General features: G+C 32.7%; 1 protein-coding gene across 3 annotated transcripts in view; it reads left to right on the plus strand.

The window, feature by feature from the left end:
• Nucleotides 1-432: 432 nt before the first annotated feature.
• Nucleotides 433-18,826, plus strand: part of LOC126885320 (putative mediator of RNA polymerase II transcription subunit 26) — a 60,736-nt gene continuing 42,342 nt past the window's right edge. For all 3 annotated transcript variants that reach the window (XM_050651850.1, XM_050651852.1, XM_050651851.1), the window contains exons 1-2: nt 433-592; nt 16,472-16,622. In XM_050651850.1, the coding sequence (XP_050507807.1) occupies nt 16,510-16,622 (113 nt within the window). In that variant the 5' untranslated portion in view covers nt 433-592; nt 16,472-16,509. The remainder of the gene's footprint in view (nt 593-16,471; nt 16,623-18,826) is intronic.

The following is an 18,826-nucleotide window of genomic DNA, read 5'->3' on the forward strand; positions in this document are numbered from 1 at the left end:
TTGTAGTAAAAGTAATGCATATATATGCGCATATTTTGGTAATGTTGTGTTGCATATATTCCGCTCTCTATTCATCAGCTACCCCTCATATACCTTTCAGCACCTAAAAAGATTGTATAGGTACAATTTTTTAACTGTTTATTTCTTTGATATTCTAGAAGTAACGTTAAAAAAGGAGAAGAACATGGTTGAAAAATAGAAGAACTGTTTTAAATGTAGCTCAATAAAATATTTCGGTGCAGCAACAAACAAAATAAAAATAGATATGATGTTATCCAATCTCCAACAGGAGATTTAATAGTACCTAAAGCCGAAGAAGAAATTAAAATGTTATGGAACGAGAATTAAAAAATATTAAGACCCAAAAATTATTCATTTCATATTACTTATCTACATTGTTATAAAATAAATATTACAAAACGAGTAAAATTTTTGACATTCAAAATATAAAACCCCTCGACATCGCTCATCATCTCGCTCCACGTTCGAGAACGCCGCCCACGGGCCTACAGGCGTCGGTATCAGAGCACCGCTACGCTGTGAGCACCAGTTTTAACGACGATCTCGTGAAAAAGCGGCGACGACTATTCAGGTTGGTATTTTACACAAGAATTTGCTTTTTTTACCTTTTTGAAGACTCTTTTTATTTGTACAGCATGCTTACGTTGTTATTTAGAACATGTCATTTTGTTTTTGTTGACGGTTTTAGAAGAAGGTTATGTCAATTTTGTTATTTAATTTTTACCTAAGAGATGTGTTCTATATATTATATTAATTTAAGCGTTAATTATTATACTAGATATTTTATTAATTTATTTTTTTATATTTTTACTGAATTTGCCTTAAAGTATTCATTATTTTCGTCGTTTTTCTCTTTCTTAGTACCTACTAATTTCATATAATAGTTTCTAGCACCTTCGCATACACCTCTAGCATTTTATTAATTTTTATCTCATAAATAATTTTGTAATAATATTGAGTGTACGAATTTACGTTATTTAAATTCTATTTTGTTTTTCTTGATGAACTGACATCCTGGATGTACATTAATTGTCTTAAAGATTCGTGTATAGGTACCTAGTGGTTGCCAATATCTTTATATTTTTGTAAAAATATTTCCAATATTTTTGTAAAAATTAATATACACTCCCCGGCACAAAATTTCGCCACGAAGAATTTTTGATTAAGTTTGACAATTTATAACTTTATTATTTGTACTCAGATTTTCAAGATTCTTGCATAGGTTTATAGGTACATGTATTGATATCGTTTGTTATTATTCTGGTAACCAAAAACTTTTTGCTTAGATGACATTAAACGGGGGTGAATGGAAACGTTGTATTTTTTCTGAATTTTAAAAAATTCTATGGAAAAATTGAAGGGTTGATTTTCCTTCATAGTCCTTTAGTATTATCTCTGAGGCATTCCTAAGATTTTGTTTTTTGAATTATTCGAATATCTCTTTTCTTGTAAAAGCTGTAAATAAGAACACTACTTTTGAAGGTTTATTTAATTAAAACTATCAAACGCACTAAATTAACAACATAAAACAAAATTAACAACAAAACAATTCAATAGCGGGTATGCCCACCCCTCGCACCAATGACTGCTCGCGATCTGTTTGGCATCAAATGAATAAGATATGTTATCCTTGCCTGGGGAATAGCTCGATATTCCTCTACCAGCGCCAACTTTAACTGTACTTAATACTGTACATAAAATTGTACATAATAAAACATGAAGTAATTGTTTTATTATGTTATTTATTATATTTTGGGTGTTCTCATTTGAATTTATGATTATTACTGTTTTTAAATACTTAAATATAGGCCTCATTTCTTGGTCTCCACATCAGTATCCACTTCGTTCGTCTATTATTCGTTATTCGAGAAACGTGGCCTGTTCAATTTTAGTGTTGCTATTCTCTCTATACCCACAGCCACGATCTTCAATCTAGTATTCTGCATTTTTGTCTGTATCATGGTTAACATTATTATCACTTCGATCATTGTTCTACATAATATGTTTCAAGGTTTCACCCCTCATCAGGAATACTTATGGTTGCTCTAATTGAAATGAAATTTTCTTTATCTATAACGCCGTTATAGTAACATAGCATGCCTAAGTAGGCTTGTAGCGACCTCTATATAAAGCAACAAGAAGTCAGGAGATTTCTTTTATAGCAAATTAGTTGAGTTTACTGGAAGCTATTGGACAATGTTAGGAGTAACCTTCTATTCCCATACTACATCTACAGTTCAACCTTAAAAACACCATCTTTTTCACTCATTCCGTAAAGAAAAGACGTTGAAATGGAAGTAGACGGTTGCATTTCTTTCTAATTCGAGCTCCTCCAGTTTTATTCGGAACCTCTAAAGTAAATTTATTTAGTTATGATTTAGTGTGGCCAACTCCAATTCAGTCGAATCCGGGACAAGGCTGAAAAAAATAACTGAACTCCGGGACTTTTCAATGAAAATCGCGCCATTGTTTTTTCAGAAGACGATAATTATAATACTTCTTCTTCTCGTTGTACTTATGCCCAATAAGAGCGTTAGAGTTTGCTATCACCTATCTATCTGTTACCCATTTCTTCCACGCCTTCCGGTCTTCTGCCATTTCCTTCATCTGTTGCACTGTTTTTCCTCTCTTGGTCCCGATTTCCTGGATTTGTTCCATCCACCCTTTTCTAGGTCTGCCCCTTCATCTATTCCTCTGTCTTTTCGCATCTGTCACCTTCTTTACTAGTCTGTTCTAGTTCATTCTAGTTATATGTCCAAATCAATTCAGTTTTCTTTTTTCATTTTTTTTCTCTATTGCTTTCTGTCTTAGCACGTTTTTTATGTTTTCGTTCCTTTCCCTGTCCAGCTTCATCTTTCCAACATTTTTCTTAGTTGCGTTATTTCTGCTGCATTTATGGCACTTTCATGTCTTTTATTTGTAGATAACTCATGTCTCGCTTGCATATAGAAGAGTTGGTACTGTGATTGTATAAATACATGTATTTTTGTTTCCTGGCTGATTTCCGTTTTTCCCAGTATCATATTATTAATTGCATAATGTGAGCGGCCGTAGAGTAACGGCATAATCGCTGGCCTCATACGCCAGTGCACGTGGGTTCGACCCCTGCCAAAGACAAACCATTTTCATTTCCAATAATGATACGAGCCGTCTCGCCGTGCATCGGAGAGCACGTTAGGCCGTCGGTCCCCCTGGGCTAGTGTACATCGGCACTAGTTACTTGAAACAGGGTTAAAGATGTAAATGGCGCCGGAACAATCCGAAAGGGTCTCCCCGGCAAAAATGCCATACGATATTATTATTATTATAATTGCATAATATATTCTCTTAGCTTTCTTTGTCCCATTTGCAATTTCTATGTCTAGCTTTCCGTCGTTCGATAAAAATTAAAATTAAATTAAAACACAGTCCACCACAGACAATTAAAAGTCCACCGTTATAGATTTCGTAGAACTATAATACCACGATATAAAATGTGGATGTGGTGTTAGTGTTACAATCTAGAAATTATCGACTTTTTTTGTCCCACCAATTCAATTTGCTGTGAATTATTTGAAGAATAACGTATTCAAAATATCAAAATAGAATTTTACCAAAACGTTGAAAATTCGGATGGCCTGGAAGTCCGGAAGACTTGTAAGGGCCTGGACACGACTTTTTATTTCGGGCCATGTCCCGAATTTTTCGGACTAGTTGTTCACACTAGTTATGATATATAACCTATTGGAGATATCCTTGATATCAGTCTTATTATTGATACAATTTTGATCTTCTTTTAAGTGAATCATTTCCAATATACATCTTTTGTTGTAGCTTTGTTCTTTTTCTAAAATCTGTACATTTTCAAAGTAAAAAGCATGGTTATTTTCTATAGAATGTTTGGCTAAACCTGTAACAAGTGCAAACGTAAATAAAAAGTTTATTATGCATATTTATGATTATTTTAGAAACTTTTTAGGAGTTAAATCATTAAAGTCATTGATACTTAAAAGTGTCAAAAATAGTTTTATCCAGAAATTTATATTTTTTTTTGAGTGCACTACTATAATGCACATGCAGCTTGTTTTACTGGTATTCCTCTTATTTCTCATAAAAAATTTCTCTATATATATTTTTAGTTTCTTAATTATTCGACGAGTCCTTACGTTTCTAAACATCTGTATTATCTATCAACTAATCTCGGTGTAGCGAGTATTTCGAAATAGAGTGTTGAAAATTTCGAATTCTAAATTCATGAAAAATTGCCAGAAATTTGAGAGCCTGACTAAACGCACGCAGTGCGAATACGGAGATTCTGGATTGTGGGATATCCGTAGAAACAACGTTATTTTTAATCAGGTGTAGGCATAAGCGTGTACATAGAGGACGACATATTTCCATAACAAATAAGAATAAATTGCACACAGTTGGTTTATTTATTGCCAGATTCTTTTTAAATCACATAATTTTTTGGAATTCATGTACGTATTGTTTATCATCACATTTTTGAAGTTATACTTCTTTAGGCGCAATTGAGAGTAAAATTTCATAATACTGCGCGCATGCGCACACAGACAGTATGGCGTTTAGTTGCTATTTTTCAAGTTATGTATAAATATATCAGTGCAAGAAAAGTTGTGAAAATAATATATTAGGGTTTTTAGTAAATATATTTATTATAATTTTTGTCTTTGGATTTGTCTTCCTCAGGAGTAAAATGAGTATTATTAAAACATTTTATTGTATATTTATTATACTTCACCTTGCCTGTTTGTTACCCTGAATTGTCATTAGATACGTCCGAACCGATACAGACACAGTCCTCGTAGCGTACTTGGTATAGCATTCGGCCAGAGATCGAGACGTCTTGAGTTCGAATCCGGAGCAATCCTATACTTTTTTTTTTTTGAAAGCGGTAAGCACAAACTTAGTTTGGTGTTTAAAAAAATTAAAACAAACTGTTTAAAGTATATTTATTTTTAAGAAATCATATTATAGAAGTATAACTTCTTACGTGCGTACAAAGTACACACACATTCTTTTTTTTATTTAATAAACACCAATAAGATGCTAAAGAATACGTCGTACATCTGATCAAAAAATATAAACAATGAGCCACTTTTTTCTAGCCTAAATGATTAGTAAAAACTTGACACTAAGTGCAAACTCATTAATATCCTTTCTTCTTTCTTAAATACTGTGTCCAAATTTTAATAGTGGATAACTTCCATGATAATTTGATAATATCGTTCTCGATCCTGCGCCGCTTGTAACAATTCATCCGCTGATAAGCCAATTTGTTTATCATGGTAACCTTCATGCCTCCATGATGCATATTTCACATCCATATAGCAATACAGGACACACATAACATTTTGGAAACTTGGAACTTGATTCTTAGTTGTAAGTTCAACTGAGAATTGCACAGTATAGATCCAAGTTTTATAAATGCTATTCTTGAAATTTTTATACGAGTTTTAATTTCTTCATCAGAATTTATTGTCTCGTTTATCCAACATCCTAGATATTTAAGATGATTATATTTTGTAATAGGTTCATTGTTGACAATTAGTTGCATAGGGTGGACGTCTTGTTTGCTAACCCCAAGTAACTTTGTCTTTGTTGTATTTATGCCAAGTCCGTTATTGGATCATTCTCTAGTGAGTCGATCTATACGGAATTGAACATCCTCGACCCTTTCAGCCATGATCGCGTGTCATCTGCGTATCTGATGTTGTTAATAGTTTCTCGCCCAATTCGATCTCCAGCCCTTTATAGTATCCTTGGGTTCTGTTAATTTATTGCACAAATGTGAACCTGTATCATCATTTCGACTATACTTTGCTTTTTACTTTACACTTTACACTAACTCGAAGGATTTTTTCCTATTGAGTCCCCTAGACAGGCTTGGATAGCCTCAACATTAACGTGTTAAAGAAATAGTATAAGATTCGTCTCGTGTTCTAGCTAAGTGCACTGTCAGTTTTGTGTCAGTCAAAAATTGTTCTTTCGTGCATCTAACACTATTTTTTTTAAGTTGACTTATAGTCCAGGGTAATAAGGTTTTTCCATGACACTTCAACAGCCAGCGTACTGAAGCGTTTTTTCGACAGGTAATACCTATAAGAACAAATTGTAATTATTTCCTGCGTAGGATCTGGCGGTCATTTTATTTATAAACAATTTAGTGTCAAAAACCTTTTTCCTTTTTCCTTTTTTTTTCAAATAAATGGAAAACGAGCATGGAAAAATCTTTAAAATGGCGCATTACAAAATTTGATATACCTACCTATTTATTGTTAATATATGTAATTGCGAAAAAAGGTCGGAATTGCAAAAAAATTAATTTCGCAATAACTATTGTAAAAATTAGTGTACAGCTTTGAAATTTTTGTCAAATGGGGGTTCTTTGGTGCTTAATATGTGACAAAAATTTCAAAGCGATTCATTCAATTGTTTAAATTTTATTCAAATTGTTTATCCCAGAGAGCTTTTTTTGCAATAACATAAGTCAGAAATGATGTTAGAACAATTCTACAGGTGTCAAATGAAAGAGCATGAGGTAAATTTTCAAATTGTTTTAAAAAAGAGAATAAAAAAATGCATTTATTAGTAATAAATAATTATGCAAAAGTATCGTCAATTTTTCCTTATAAACTGTTTAATTTTTTTATATAATAAATAATATAATATATTTATTATAATTTTTTATCAATTATTATATACATAACACTACTTGGTAGTTGTGCACCTATCACACGGTAAAAAAGTAGATTTTTTTGAAAAAAGTTATTTAAAAAGTTTCTTCTTCTTCTTATATTAGGCCTCTTGGCCTGTTCTTAACCGATTGTGAGCTTGTATTCGTAGCTGTGATGTTGACTGCCAGAAAAAATTATTTAAAAAGTTTATAAGGAAAAATTGACGATACTTTTGCATAATTATTTATTACTAATAAATGCATTTTTTATTCACTTTTTTAAACCAATTTGAAAGCTCATACTCTTTCATTTGACTCCTGTAGGATGGTTCTAATATCATTTTATTCTGACTTATATTATTGCAAAAAAGAGCTCTCTGGGAAAAACAATTTGAATAAAATTTAAACAATTGAATGAATCGCCTTGAAATTTTTGTCACATATTAAGCACCACAGAACCCTCATTTGACAAAAATTTCAAAGCTGTATAATAATTTTTACAATAGTTATTGCGAAATTAATTCTTTTGCATTTCGACATTTTTTTCGAAATTATATTAACAATAAATGAGTATATCAAACTCTGTAATATACCATTTTAAAGCTTTTTCCATGCTCTCGAAGATGTGTGTACTAAAAAAACCATAAGTTTCACTGTTTTCCATTTATTTGAAAAAAAAAGCAAAAAAGGCCGTTTTTTGATACTAAATTGTTTATAAATAAAAATGGCCGCCAGATCCTACGCAGGAAATAGTTACAATTTGTTCTTGTAGGTATTACCTGTCGAAAAAACGCTTTAGTACCCTGGCTATTGAAGTGTCGCGAACAGAGTATATTTTTGCCTTATTACCCTGGCCTGTTAATCGTAATGTGTTGTCATCTACGCTCCTGAATTCAGGTATTTTGCAATCAAGCCGACACTCTAAAACGTAACAGAAATCTGAAAACAAAAATATGCTGGTCGGTGAGACATTTAATATTTAAAAATAAGTTTTCCCAATAACCATTTCGTTTACCTTGATCTTTTATTTTCTTTGCATTTTTGTGATTGATATTTGATAGTGTCAATGACTTCTCGATCAGATGGTTGTAACAGATATTGTATAAGCAGGAATTTTATTGATAGATAAAAAAATAAAAGATAACTTGTTTACAGTCGGAAAAATGAAAGAATACCCATGAACGAACATATAAAACACGCTGTATTTTCCTGTCACCGTGTCACAAAGAAAATTGCTTAGCGCAAGTACATGCAATAATAATTATTACATGTACTTGCACTGGCCAATTTTATCTGTGACACGGTGACAGGAAAATACAGCGTGTTTTATATGTTCGTTCATGGGTATTCTTTCATTTTTCCTACTGTATGTAATAAAAAGGTTCCAAATATAATGTTTTCCATTTAATTTCTTAGTTTTTAAATTATTTTTGACCAAGCGGATCTGCTTAATTTCTTTAAGTATTTATATTAAAGAAGGTTTTTTGCAGTGGATTGCTCATCCTATTGCTTATTTTTTTATTATCTTCACCTTGCTGTGCTACTAGAATCTCTCTTACGATTAATTTTCTTGTTAACATCGCTATTATCAACGATTGATTCAAATCAAATATGACTTACATGAATAACTCGATAGAACGCTGAAGAGGATCCCCAAACAAAACATGCAAATAATTTGAGGAGACTTTAACTCAAAAAGTGGTAAAGAACTAACCTCCACAGCTCTCAAACCTCTCTCCTAGATGCTAACAATACGCTTGTGAAATCTGCTATGTATGTTCCAACATAAAAACATTCATAAACAGACCTGGGTCCATAATGGCTCCACACGGAACCAAATTGTCGATGCTAGGCATGGAAGTTAATGTTCTGAATGGAAGATGCCTCAGGGTAGTAGATGGAGATACAGACCATTACCTAGTGAGAACAAATATAAGGATGATATCATAACAGAAACTCAAAAAGAACAAAGCAGTGGGACAGTGGAACATATAGAAACTGCAAAATAAGGAAATCAGAAAAAATTAATTAGAAAATAAAACTACATCTAAATATAGTATATCAGAGTAGGGATGCCCAAAGACTGTGACAACTAACGGAAAAACGATTTACAGAGGCAGCAGAACTAATGATAGTAAAAAGCAGGATGAGAACAAAAGCTAAACAGACAGAAAAAGCGAGACATGCTTTAACTAGAAATAATACAAAGTAAAAAAAACTATACAACATTACAGCAAGAAACAAGAAAACTAATTAAAGAGAAAAACAGGAACTACTAACAACAGCAAAATGAAGAAATGGTAAGTAATACATAACAATCAATAGTCAATCATTTTAAAAATCGGTATTAAACGAAAAGAGAGGCCTCAGACCAAACTGTGTGTCTATACTCAGGAACAGGAGCAAGCATATTTCAAAAATTTATTAAATATGCATCAAGAGGAAGAACATGGATATACCTTGAAATGTACCTACCGGTAGAGGAACCAAAAATAGATAAAATATTACAAGAAATTAACAAATGGAAGAATGCAAAAGCTTCAGCCGCCGACAATACACTGGTCTAATTCCTTAAGTACGGATGAGGTACTATACATAGACAATTACACAAAATAATAATAACACTTATATAGAATGAAGGAAACATACCAATAATAAAATGCCATCCATAAAAATGGAGACGAAACCAAGTGCTCTAATTCTGGAGGCATCAGCTTACTACCTCTTGTAGAAACTTCGTAGGAGAATACCAAGTCGGATTCAGAAAAAATAGATCGACCATAGATCAGATTTTTACTCTAAGATAGCTCCTTGAAAAAGATTAAAGTTCAATAGAACTGTCCGTAATCTCTTTATAGATTTCCTACAAGCATACGCCAACATTAAAAAAGATCATTATATGAAATACAATGGCAGAACTTCCAGTTCCAAGAAAACTTATCCAGCTCTTCAAAATATCTGTAAATAGCTGTAATCCAGAGTACGGATAGGTAACAAACTCTCAAAATCGTTTGAAATCAACAGTGGCCTAAAACAGAGAGACACGCTATAACCTCTCCTTTCTAATATAATCCTGGAGAAAGTAGTAAGAACAGCACAAATTAGAGCAGAACTACTGGCAGTAGATGGACCAGAATTATTACTACTAGCATCCTCGGATGAAATTTATATTGTGGGAAACACCGTCACCAATGTAAACGAAACTTTCAATAAATTAGAGAAAGAGGTCAAAAACTGGTCTTAGGGCGAATGAAAAAAAAAAACCAAATATATGTGCATCAATTAAAAGAGACGAGATAGAAAAGGGCAAAATGTAACGACCTGTCAACAATATAGTGGATAGTAATAAAGATGTAATTATTTTTGGAACATATTTAGAAATTGCTTTATTCTGAAATATACTTAAAAATTCGTGTTTTATCATAAATTAAGAGAAACTCTTGGAGAATCTAAATTGATCCTTAACAAAACATCCGAAATCAGTTTTATGTAATCAAACTAGATTATTTTAAGCCGTCTAGGAATTTTTTGTTTCCGTGGAGGTTAATTCAAATAGTTAACATCCAAACATTGTGCGGAGTTAATTTAAAATTCTCCTTTCTGACAATATAAATGATAGATACATATGTTTTTAACTATGGGCTATGAATGGTTGCCAAGAGTTATATTTAACGAATTTTTTAAAAATTAACTTTTCTATACCGGTTGGGCCACAAAATAATCTTATCCTTAAAAATATACCCTAAGAGGAGAACTGATGAAATGAACAGCAAGAAATATCCGGAAGGAGATTATTTGCCTTCTATCTGAATGCCGTATGTACTGTATGGAAATTGTCATACTTCAGACAATAATTGTATAACAATAAATCTTCTTCTTCTTCAAGTGCCGTCTCCTAATCGGAGGTTGGATATCATCATCACTATCTTTACTCTATCCACCGCTGCTCTAAAGAGTTCTATAGAACTGCATCTAAACCAGTCCCTTAAATTCTTCAACCATGACACTCTCCTTCTTCCTACACTCCTTCCGCCTCTTATCATTCCCTGTATTGTCAGTCTTAGCATTTCATATCGCTCTCCCCTCACTATGTGTCCCAGGTATTGTAACTTTCTTATTTTTATTGTGTTTATTATTTCGCATTCTTTAACCATTTCTCGCAATACTTCCGTGTTCGTTTTCTTCTGTGTCCTTGCTATTCTAAGCATCCTTCTGTAACACCACTTTTCAAATGACTGTAGCTTATTTATGCGTTCTTGCTTTAATGTCCAGCTTTCAAGTCCATATTGTAGTATCGAGAACACATAGCATCTCAAATCTCTTACTCTCAGTTCTAAGCTAAGGTCTTTGTTACAGAGAACTGTTTTCATTTTTACAAACGCATTTCTTGCTATTTCTATCCTGGTCCTTATTTCTGTTGTTTGATCATTTTTCTCTGAAATCCAGGTTCCTAGGTATTTGTATTTATCAACCCTTTCTATCGGTACATTTCCCAAATGTATGCTTGTTTGTATGTTTGTTTTCTTAGTTATTATCATGTATTTGGTCTTTTTTATATTCATTTTTAGTCCATATTCTTCACTTGTTTGTTTTGCTTAGTAGTAGTTGGAGTTGTTCAGCAGAGCTTGCCATAATCACAGTGTCATCTGCATATCTTATGTTGTTAATAGATCTTCCGTTAATTATTATTCCTTCACTTTGAGATAACAATGCTTCTCCAAAAAAGGCTTCACTATATGCATTAAAGGAGTATGGAGACATAATACATCCCTGCCTAACTCCTCTCCTGATTTCAATTTCTGGACTGGGCTCGTTATCTATTACAATTTGTGCTCTTTGATTCCAGTAAATGTTTGTTATTATTCGTAAGTCCCTTTTGTTTATGTTTTTTGTCTTTAGAATTTGGACGAATTTTTCATGTCTTACTTTGTCAAAAGCTTTCTCAAAATTAACGTAGCAAACATGCACATCCACATTCATGTCCATGCATCTTTGAGCTAACACATTAAAAGCAAATAACGCCTCTCTGGTTCCTAGTCCGTTTCTGAACTCAAACTGACTATCATATATTCCTTCTTCTAGTTTTTATTTATACGACCATGTATTATTTTCAAGAATATTTTGAGAATGTGACTTATTAATGATATTATTCTGTATTCACTGCAATCTTTAGCGTTTGTATTTTTAGGGATAGCACAAGAGGTTGAGAGTAACCATTGTTTTGATATGTTTCCTGTTTTGTACACTGTGTTAAACAAGTCTACGATAATGTCTAAGCTTTCATCATTTATGCATTTTAAGCTTTCTACTGGGATTTAGTCTGGACCTACTGCTTTACCGTTTTTGCTGTTTTTTAATGCCGATTTAATTTCTTCCTTTAATATCTTTAATTTACTTCGACTTCCATCTGCTCTGTTCTATTGTCTTTGAACAATTTATTTATGTATTCTGTCCATCTCTTTAATTTTTCGTTAGTACTCAACACAAGTTTCCCATCTGTATCTTTTAGTATTTCCGGATTTCTTTTTCTGTTGTTCTGAGTTAATTCCTTAATTTTTTTATGTGTGTTAAAATTATCATGTCTTTTCTGGTGTTTATAACAATAAATGACAAGAGGTAAATATTTAGAAATGTTAGAGTCCCAAAAAAGAGAGATACTGCCTGATTAACAGGAAGCCTACGCTTACCTGGACATATAGCCTGATAATATAAATGCGTTGGAAGAACACATCAACAGCATTCCCGAAACTAATAAAAATGCAGACCTAAACACCCTCACCACCTTGAATAACATTCTGATAGAAGCCATAGAGAAAAGCCTGAAGATACACTACCAAAAAAATTAGAGAACGAAAGAAAGAGTTAGTCCTAAACACAAGTATTTATGGAAGAGAGTACAAAAATGCAAAGTAATATTGGATAACAACATCATGATCTATTAGGACGGACAACCAAAAGCATAAAAGTAAACAAATCCGACAAACAATTGAAGGTAATACGAACTTCAAAGTTCTAAGAAGAAAATTAACAGATGGCAAAACAGGAGTAATGAAATTAAAGGACACGGATGGGAATATCATCACCAAGAGAGATGAATTATTACTAAGGCTAGTAGAAGATTTCTACACAGAATTATATAGAAAACAAACAAAACCATGACGAACAACTAACAGAAAATTTAGGAAAAAGATTAGTGAACCAAGGATCGAAATTGATGCCTGATGTATTAACAGACAAAATAAAGGACGCACTGAAGAAAATGAAAAGGAATTGCCAGGAATAATCAAACTGCTCAACTGCAAAGAAGAAAAACTTTAGCATGTAATATGGAGCTATATCTAACATCTTCAAGAGCAACATGCCAAATTATTTGAAAAAAAAAAACGAAACAATGTTTCTCCATTGGTCTCTATCTTCAGCTGCTCTAAGAGCTTCGCAGAATGAGTTTCCAGCTGAATGCTTTATTTGGTCAGACCATCTAGTTGGTGATCGTCCTCTTGATCTTCTCCCCAGAACGTTTCCAGAAACAATTAATCTCTCCAAAATGTCGTCACCTCTGCGAACCACGTGACCAAAGAATTGCAGAATTCGTTGCAGACATATTGTGGACAGTCTTTTTTTAATATTGAGTTTGTTTAGAATGGAAACGTTTGTCCTATGAGCTGTCCAAGGTATGCGCAGCATTCTTCTCCAGCACCACATCTCAAAGGCATCAATTTTTTGGCGCTCGCATGCGCGAAGAGTCCAAGTCTCTGCTCCGTATAGAAATATTGAGAATACAAGGGCATTCACCAGTCTCATCTTGATATTTCGAGAGATAGATCTGTCTTTCCAAACTTTAGTTAGGCGACTCATCGCATTTTTTGCCATACCAATACGTCTCCGAACTTCTGCTTCACAGTTACCATCGTTAGTTAGGCGACCCGAGATACACAAAGGTGTTTACTATCTGGTATTCCTGTAACATGCTAGTCAGTTGAATAGTGTCGAATCTGTCGACCACCATTATTTTTGTCTTAGCTTTATTGATTTTCAGACCAACTTTATTGCTTACATTTCTGCTTGCTCATTTGCTGCTATAGGTGTAGTATCAGAAAATCTTAAATTGGAGGTTTTCATACCAGCTACTGTTACTCCACCGGCCCATCCTTCTAAAACCATCCCCATGACATGTTCACCATAAATGTTAAATAAGTCAGGTGACAACACGCATCCTTGTCTAACACCTCTCTCGGTTTTGAATTGGTTTGAGAACTTCTGATCTAGTCGTACTGTCGCTATATTAGACTGGTACAGATTTTTAATAAGCGTCACCAGGTGCATTGGTGCGCCCATTTCTATTAAAATTGACCACAGATTTATCCAGCTTACACAGTCAAATGCCTTTTGGTAGTCAACGAAGCATATAATCATAGGTACTTGAAATTCTCTAGACTTTTCAATGAGTTGTCTCAGGTTGAGGATTTGTTCCCTTGTACCTTTACCCTTTACAAACCCCAACTTTCGATGCAGACGACTAAATGATGATCGTTCCATACATAACAAGGAAAAGAAGCTTCCTTGATCATTGTCTGCGTATTGTAACTGCATGTAGAGAAAAAAATTAAAAATATTTGGATGACTCATATTCCTCCAAATCCATTGTATGTATTCTACAATAATAGAAATGACACAAGTCATTTCTATTACTTGAACAATCTTAGTAAATCATCTTCAAAACAAAGTAAAATTAACTGCTCTAGAATCTAGAAATCGTCCGTCGGTGAACAAAGCAATTTGATGTACAAAAACAATTAGTCACTTGAATTAAGATCATGGTGCAATAATCATGCAGCAGATGTGAGTCACAGACTTTTATTTTTGCCATTCACTTGTTGTGTCTGTTCACCTTACTGTAACGAGTCATATTTATAGTAACTACTTACTGTATTATTGGTTTCAAAGCCAAATTTTTTTTCAACAATCAAAGCAATCGTGTTATGAATAATCTACAAACAAAGAGCTTTAAGTTTACAAGAATGTAAACAGTATATAAAACTTACTTTCAGATAATTTTAGATTTTAGTTATACATAGTTAGAACTTCCTAAGTTTACTGATACGTCAGAAATTCATCATAATAAGTTAAAGTCTAGTCAAATTATAAATGGCGTGACTACAACACCAACTAATGGTTACGCTATATTTTTTGTCGTGGAAGCAATGGGGTATATTTTGCCATAGGCGTAACCAGGGGGTTTGGGGGTTATAACCCCCCCATTTGGATACACTTTAATCTCTATACGCTTTAGAGTACACTAGTACACTTTAGAAGACCAAAAATAATCATTTTTTTCAAGAATTTTTTTCTCAGAACCTTTATTAAAAATGACGATAAAACTTTTTACATATTAATATTTAACTCTTAGAGAGTACAAAAGCTATATCTTTTTTCATTTATGCACGTACACTAATATTGTAGAGGGCGCAGAAGTCGAGACCTGGAAAAATGATGGCGGACAGTTAATCTCAGGATTGGGATATCTGAAACAAAAAAATCGTACTGCATTTGAAAATGGAAGGTTTCTTACGTGACACTTTACCACAATTTGACAAAAAAATTAAAAATAAATATTTTTTAACCATGAAAAACTGAAGAAAAATAGGCGATTTTTTCACAAAATTTTTTCAAATTTCCGTAAAATTTTTTTTGCGGAATTTTTCACTAACGGTGGTAAATTGTCACGTAAGGAACCTTCCTTTTTCAAATGCCGTACGATTTTTTTGTTTCAGAGATTCTAATCCTGAGATTAACTGTCCGCCATCGGAACTACTTTTTTTCGAGACCTCGACTTTGGCGCCCTATACAATATTAGTATAAGTGCATAAATGAAAAAAGATATATTTTTGTATTCTCTAAGAGTTAGATATTATTATGCAACAAGTTTTATGTTCATTTTTAATAAAGGTTTTGAGAAAAAAAATCTTGAAAAAATGCTTATTTTTGGTATTCTAAAGTGTACTAGTACCTTAACACCATTACTATTCCATACCCCCCAGAGACCATCAAGTAGTTGTAACCCCCCTTAGGATCATCCTGGTTACACCTCTGTATTTTGCAACTCTTAATCCTGATTTTTTTCCAATTTAGAAGATCAACCACCACTTTATTTCTTTGCTTTTCTATATCTTTATCGAAGTTCTAGGATACATTGGCTTGGATGGCAGAGTGGTAGAAACCAACCTTATGAAAGCAGTTTTACCTCGTACTTCTTCTCATACATCTACCTAAGTATATTTCAGCAGTTCTTCTTTCTCTATCGATGGCGTCGATTGCCATTCAGATCTCATTGTCATTGTCTTCTGCTATTTTTATATAGTGGATAGTGTAATAGATCTAATTTGAGGGGTGGATGGAACTGGGGTTGGGGTTTAATTTTTCCGGGATGGCGGAGTTGGAGGAATCGAAGAGCTTGCGACTCTTTTATTGCATCTAAAACTGTCCCATTCATTATCTATATCTGGTTTTGTTGATTGTTGTTCTAGATATTGATTTAAGCTCCTTTGGTATATAATACATAGTACAATACAATGGTAATATAAATATTCTTATGAATAAAATTAACAACTTTATTCAAAAACCAATTAATAACATATTTTGGGAAAAGCTTATCGTTTGAGGAACTATCAATAACTACTGCAGAATGACAAGATTTATGTAATAGAGAAATATGTAGTTTTCGTTTAATTTGAATAATTAATTCACAAATTTACAATAATTTCATTTTCTTTCCAGGTGTAGATTAGATACGAAAGTCGATAAATAGCGACAAAATGGCGAGACTGGTAAATAAACAGTTCAATTCTCCGATTGGTCTATATTCCCAACAGAACATTCAGGACGTATTGGATAGGGAATCCCATCTGTTAGAAAATGGTGCAGTGGGGTAAGTTTTACCTTCTTATTGGTATAGTAGTAAGTTAATAATATAGTGATTTTAACCGAATTTTAACATTTATTTTATTTAACTTAGTTTATTTAGCTTTTATTTCAATTATTTATTTACACTTATTTTGAATTCATTTATACTAACACTATTTACACTAAAAGATAATTTATATAATACATCTATTTTCCGACAATAACATTCCTTGACTGTATAGTCGAGGAAATGAAGCATTTTGGCTCGCAATTTTTTCGTCCAGCATGGATTTACTTGAAATTTTCAAAGAAGGTAGGGAATAGGCCAAGGATCATTTTCTATATCATGCCGCTGTACGCTAAAACCTTGGGGGTGGTTGCCACCCCATCTCGGGGGTGGGAATTTTTTTATTACGTTTTAACCATGTAAATCGATGTAAAAAGTGATTCTAAGAAAAAAATGTTTTTACATTTTCTTCGTAAAACTAATATTTTTCGAGTTATTTGCGCTTGAAAGTAACAGTTTTTGGTCGAAAAAATCGACTTTTTTAGAGGGTTTTTTGAGAAAACCTCGAAAAATATGCATTTAATCAAAAAAACTGTGGTTAACAAAATTGTATCTTTTACTAACACAAACTAAATTATTTTTCTATAATATCTTTAGTACTAATACAAACCGAGATACGGCATGTTAAAGTTAGCTTTTCTCGTCAAATGCATAATTTGAAATATTCAAAGCCAAATAACGGAAAAACTTTGCATTTTTCGAGGAAAACTTATATTTTCTCTTTTCAAGTATACAATTAAACCTTTCAAAGAATAATAATAAAAAATTTCTAACATGAAAATAGAGCGACTTATGATCAAAAAAAAGGTCGGTACCTGCTTTTCTCTACGAATAAATCAGTGAAAATAACCCCCTAACTACCCTCCTAATTAAAAATTAGTCTTCACCTTTCTGCTACTTCTTATATATTTGTATTGTCAATACACCCAAGAAGTTTGACCTATTTAAAAGGCCTAATTTTAGAAAAATTGGAGTTTAAAGGAAAAAAGATATTTTGCAATTTCGTATTTTTCACCTTGTACTTCTAGACCTGGATCCCGCGTAAGAAAAAAAAGTTGATTAATAGCAAGCTGAAAATTTGTTAATAGCTTAACGGTGTCTAGTCGGACAAACATTGATGAACGGGAACACTGAAACAGGGGAAGTTTTAACGGTGGAGCATGATAAACGTGTCGTCCTGACAAGTTTATGATGGTGAAAAATAGCAAGTTGTTTTTAAGTTTATTCAATAGCCAACGTTATATAATATATGAAAAAATGTTTGTCCGACAAAAAGGTTGGGCATTTTAACGAGTCCGACACGTAGAACATGTCACATCACAGGAACTATGTTGGTGATGAATAGCAGTCTGATTTTTGCATGAGAGTTTAATGAAAGGTTAAAAAAGCAATTGGAAGTTCTGTCGGACAAAATGAATGGGAAATTTTCCTAGTCGGACATTCTAAACATGTAAGATATAGACAAAAATGTTGGTGATAAATAGCAAGCTAATTTTGATTTGTTTATGTACAAATTATATTTTGTAACGCAAAAAGTTATATGTCGGACAAAAAGTTTGGGCAAATCGAAGGAAATAAATAAAAAACATTTTTTCAGAATGACTTAGTCACATATTGATAAAGCTATTTTAGTTGTATATTATTATTTATATTCACATATTTGCATGTGCATATATATACATGCACACTCCAAAAACAGTGAGGTAAGTATCAATGCATGTATATATTGCAAAACAATTATTTTTTTGGGTGGAGTTTGTTCTAGATTTTCTCAAAATGACAATAAAAAATGTCAAAGAACATGTTAAAGCAATCTCTTAGGGTTTTCTAATTAGCTGCATCAGAAAGTACGGAAAATTTCCTGCAAAAAACGTTGTATACATTTTTTTCCATACTCAAATCTTAACCCTGTAAACGACATTGAAAAATGTGAAGAGTCTAAAACTTCGGTGCTTATAAGAATAGACGTAAATATTATGCTTAGAAGTATGTATTAGAAGGCTGCATTTGTCAGTGTGACACTTTGTGCTATACAAAGTAGTATTTGAAAGTATGTACATGGTCTCTGAGTTCCTGTTTGCCACGTGTGTTGGAAATTAAAATTTATATTAACTATGGAGTGTTTTTGTGTCTATTTTTGAGTGTCAACAGTTTAAATTTTA

The sequence above is a fragment of the Diabrotica virgifera genome, chromosome 5, assembly GCF_917563875.1.
Source record: "Diabrotica virgifera virgifera chromosome 5, PGI_DIABVI_V3a".
NCBI classification, from domain to species: domain Eukaryota; kingdom Metazoa; phylum Arthropoda; class Insecta; order Coleoptera; family Chrysomelidae; genus Diabrotica; species Diabrotica virgifera.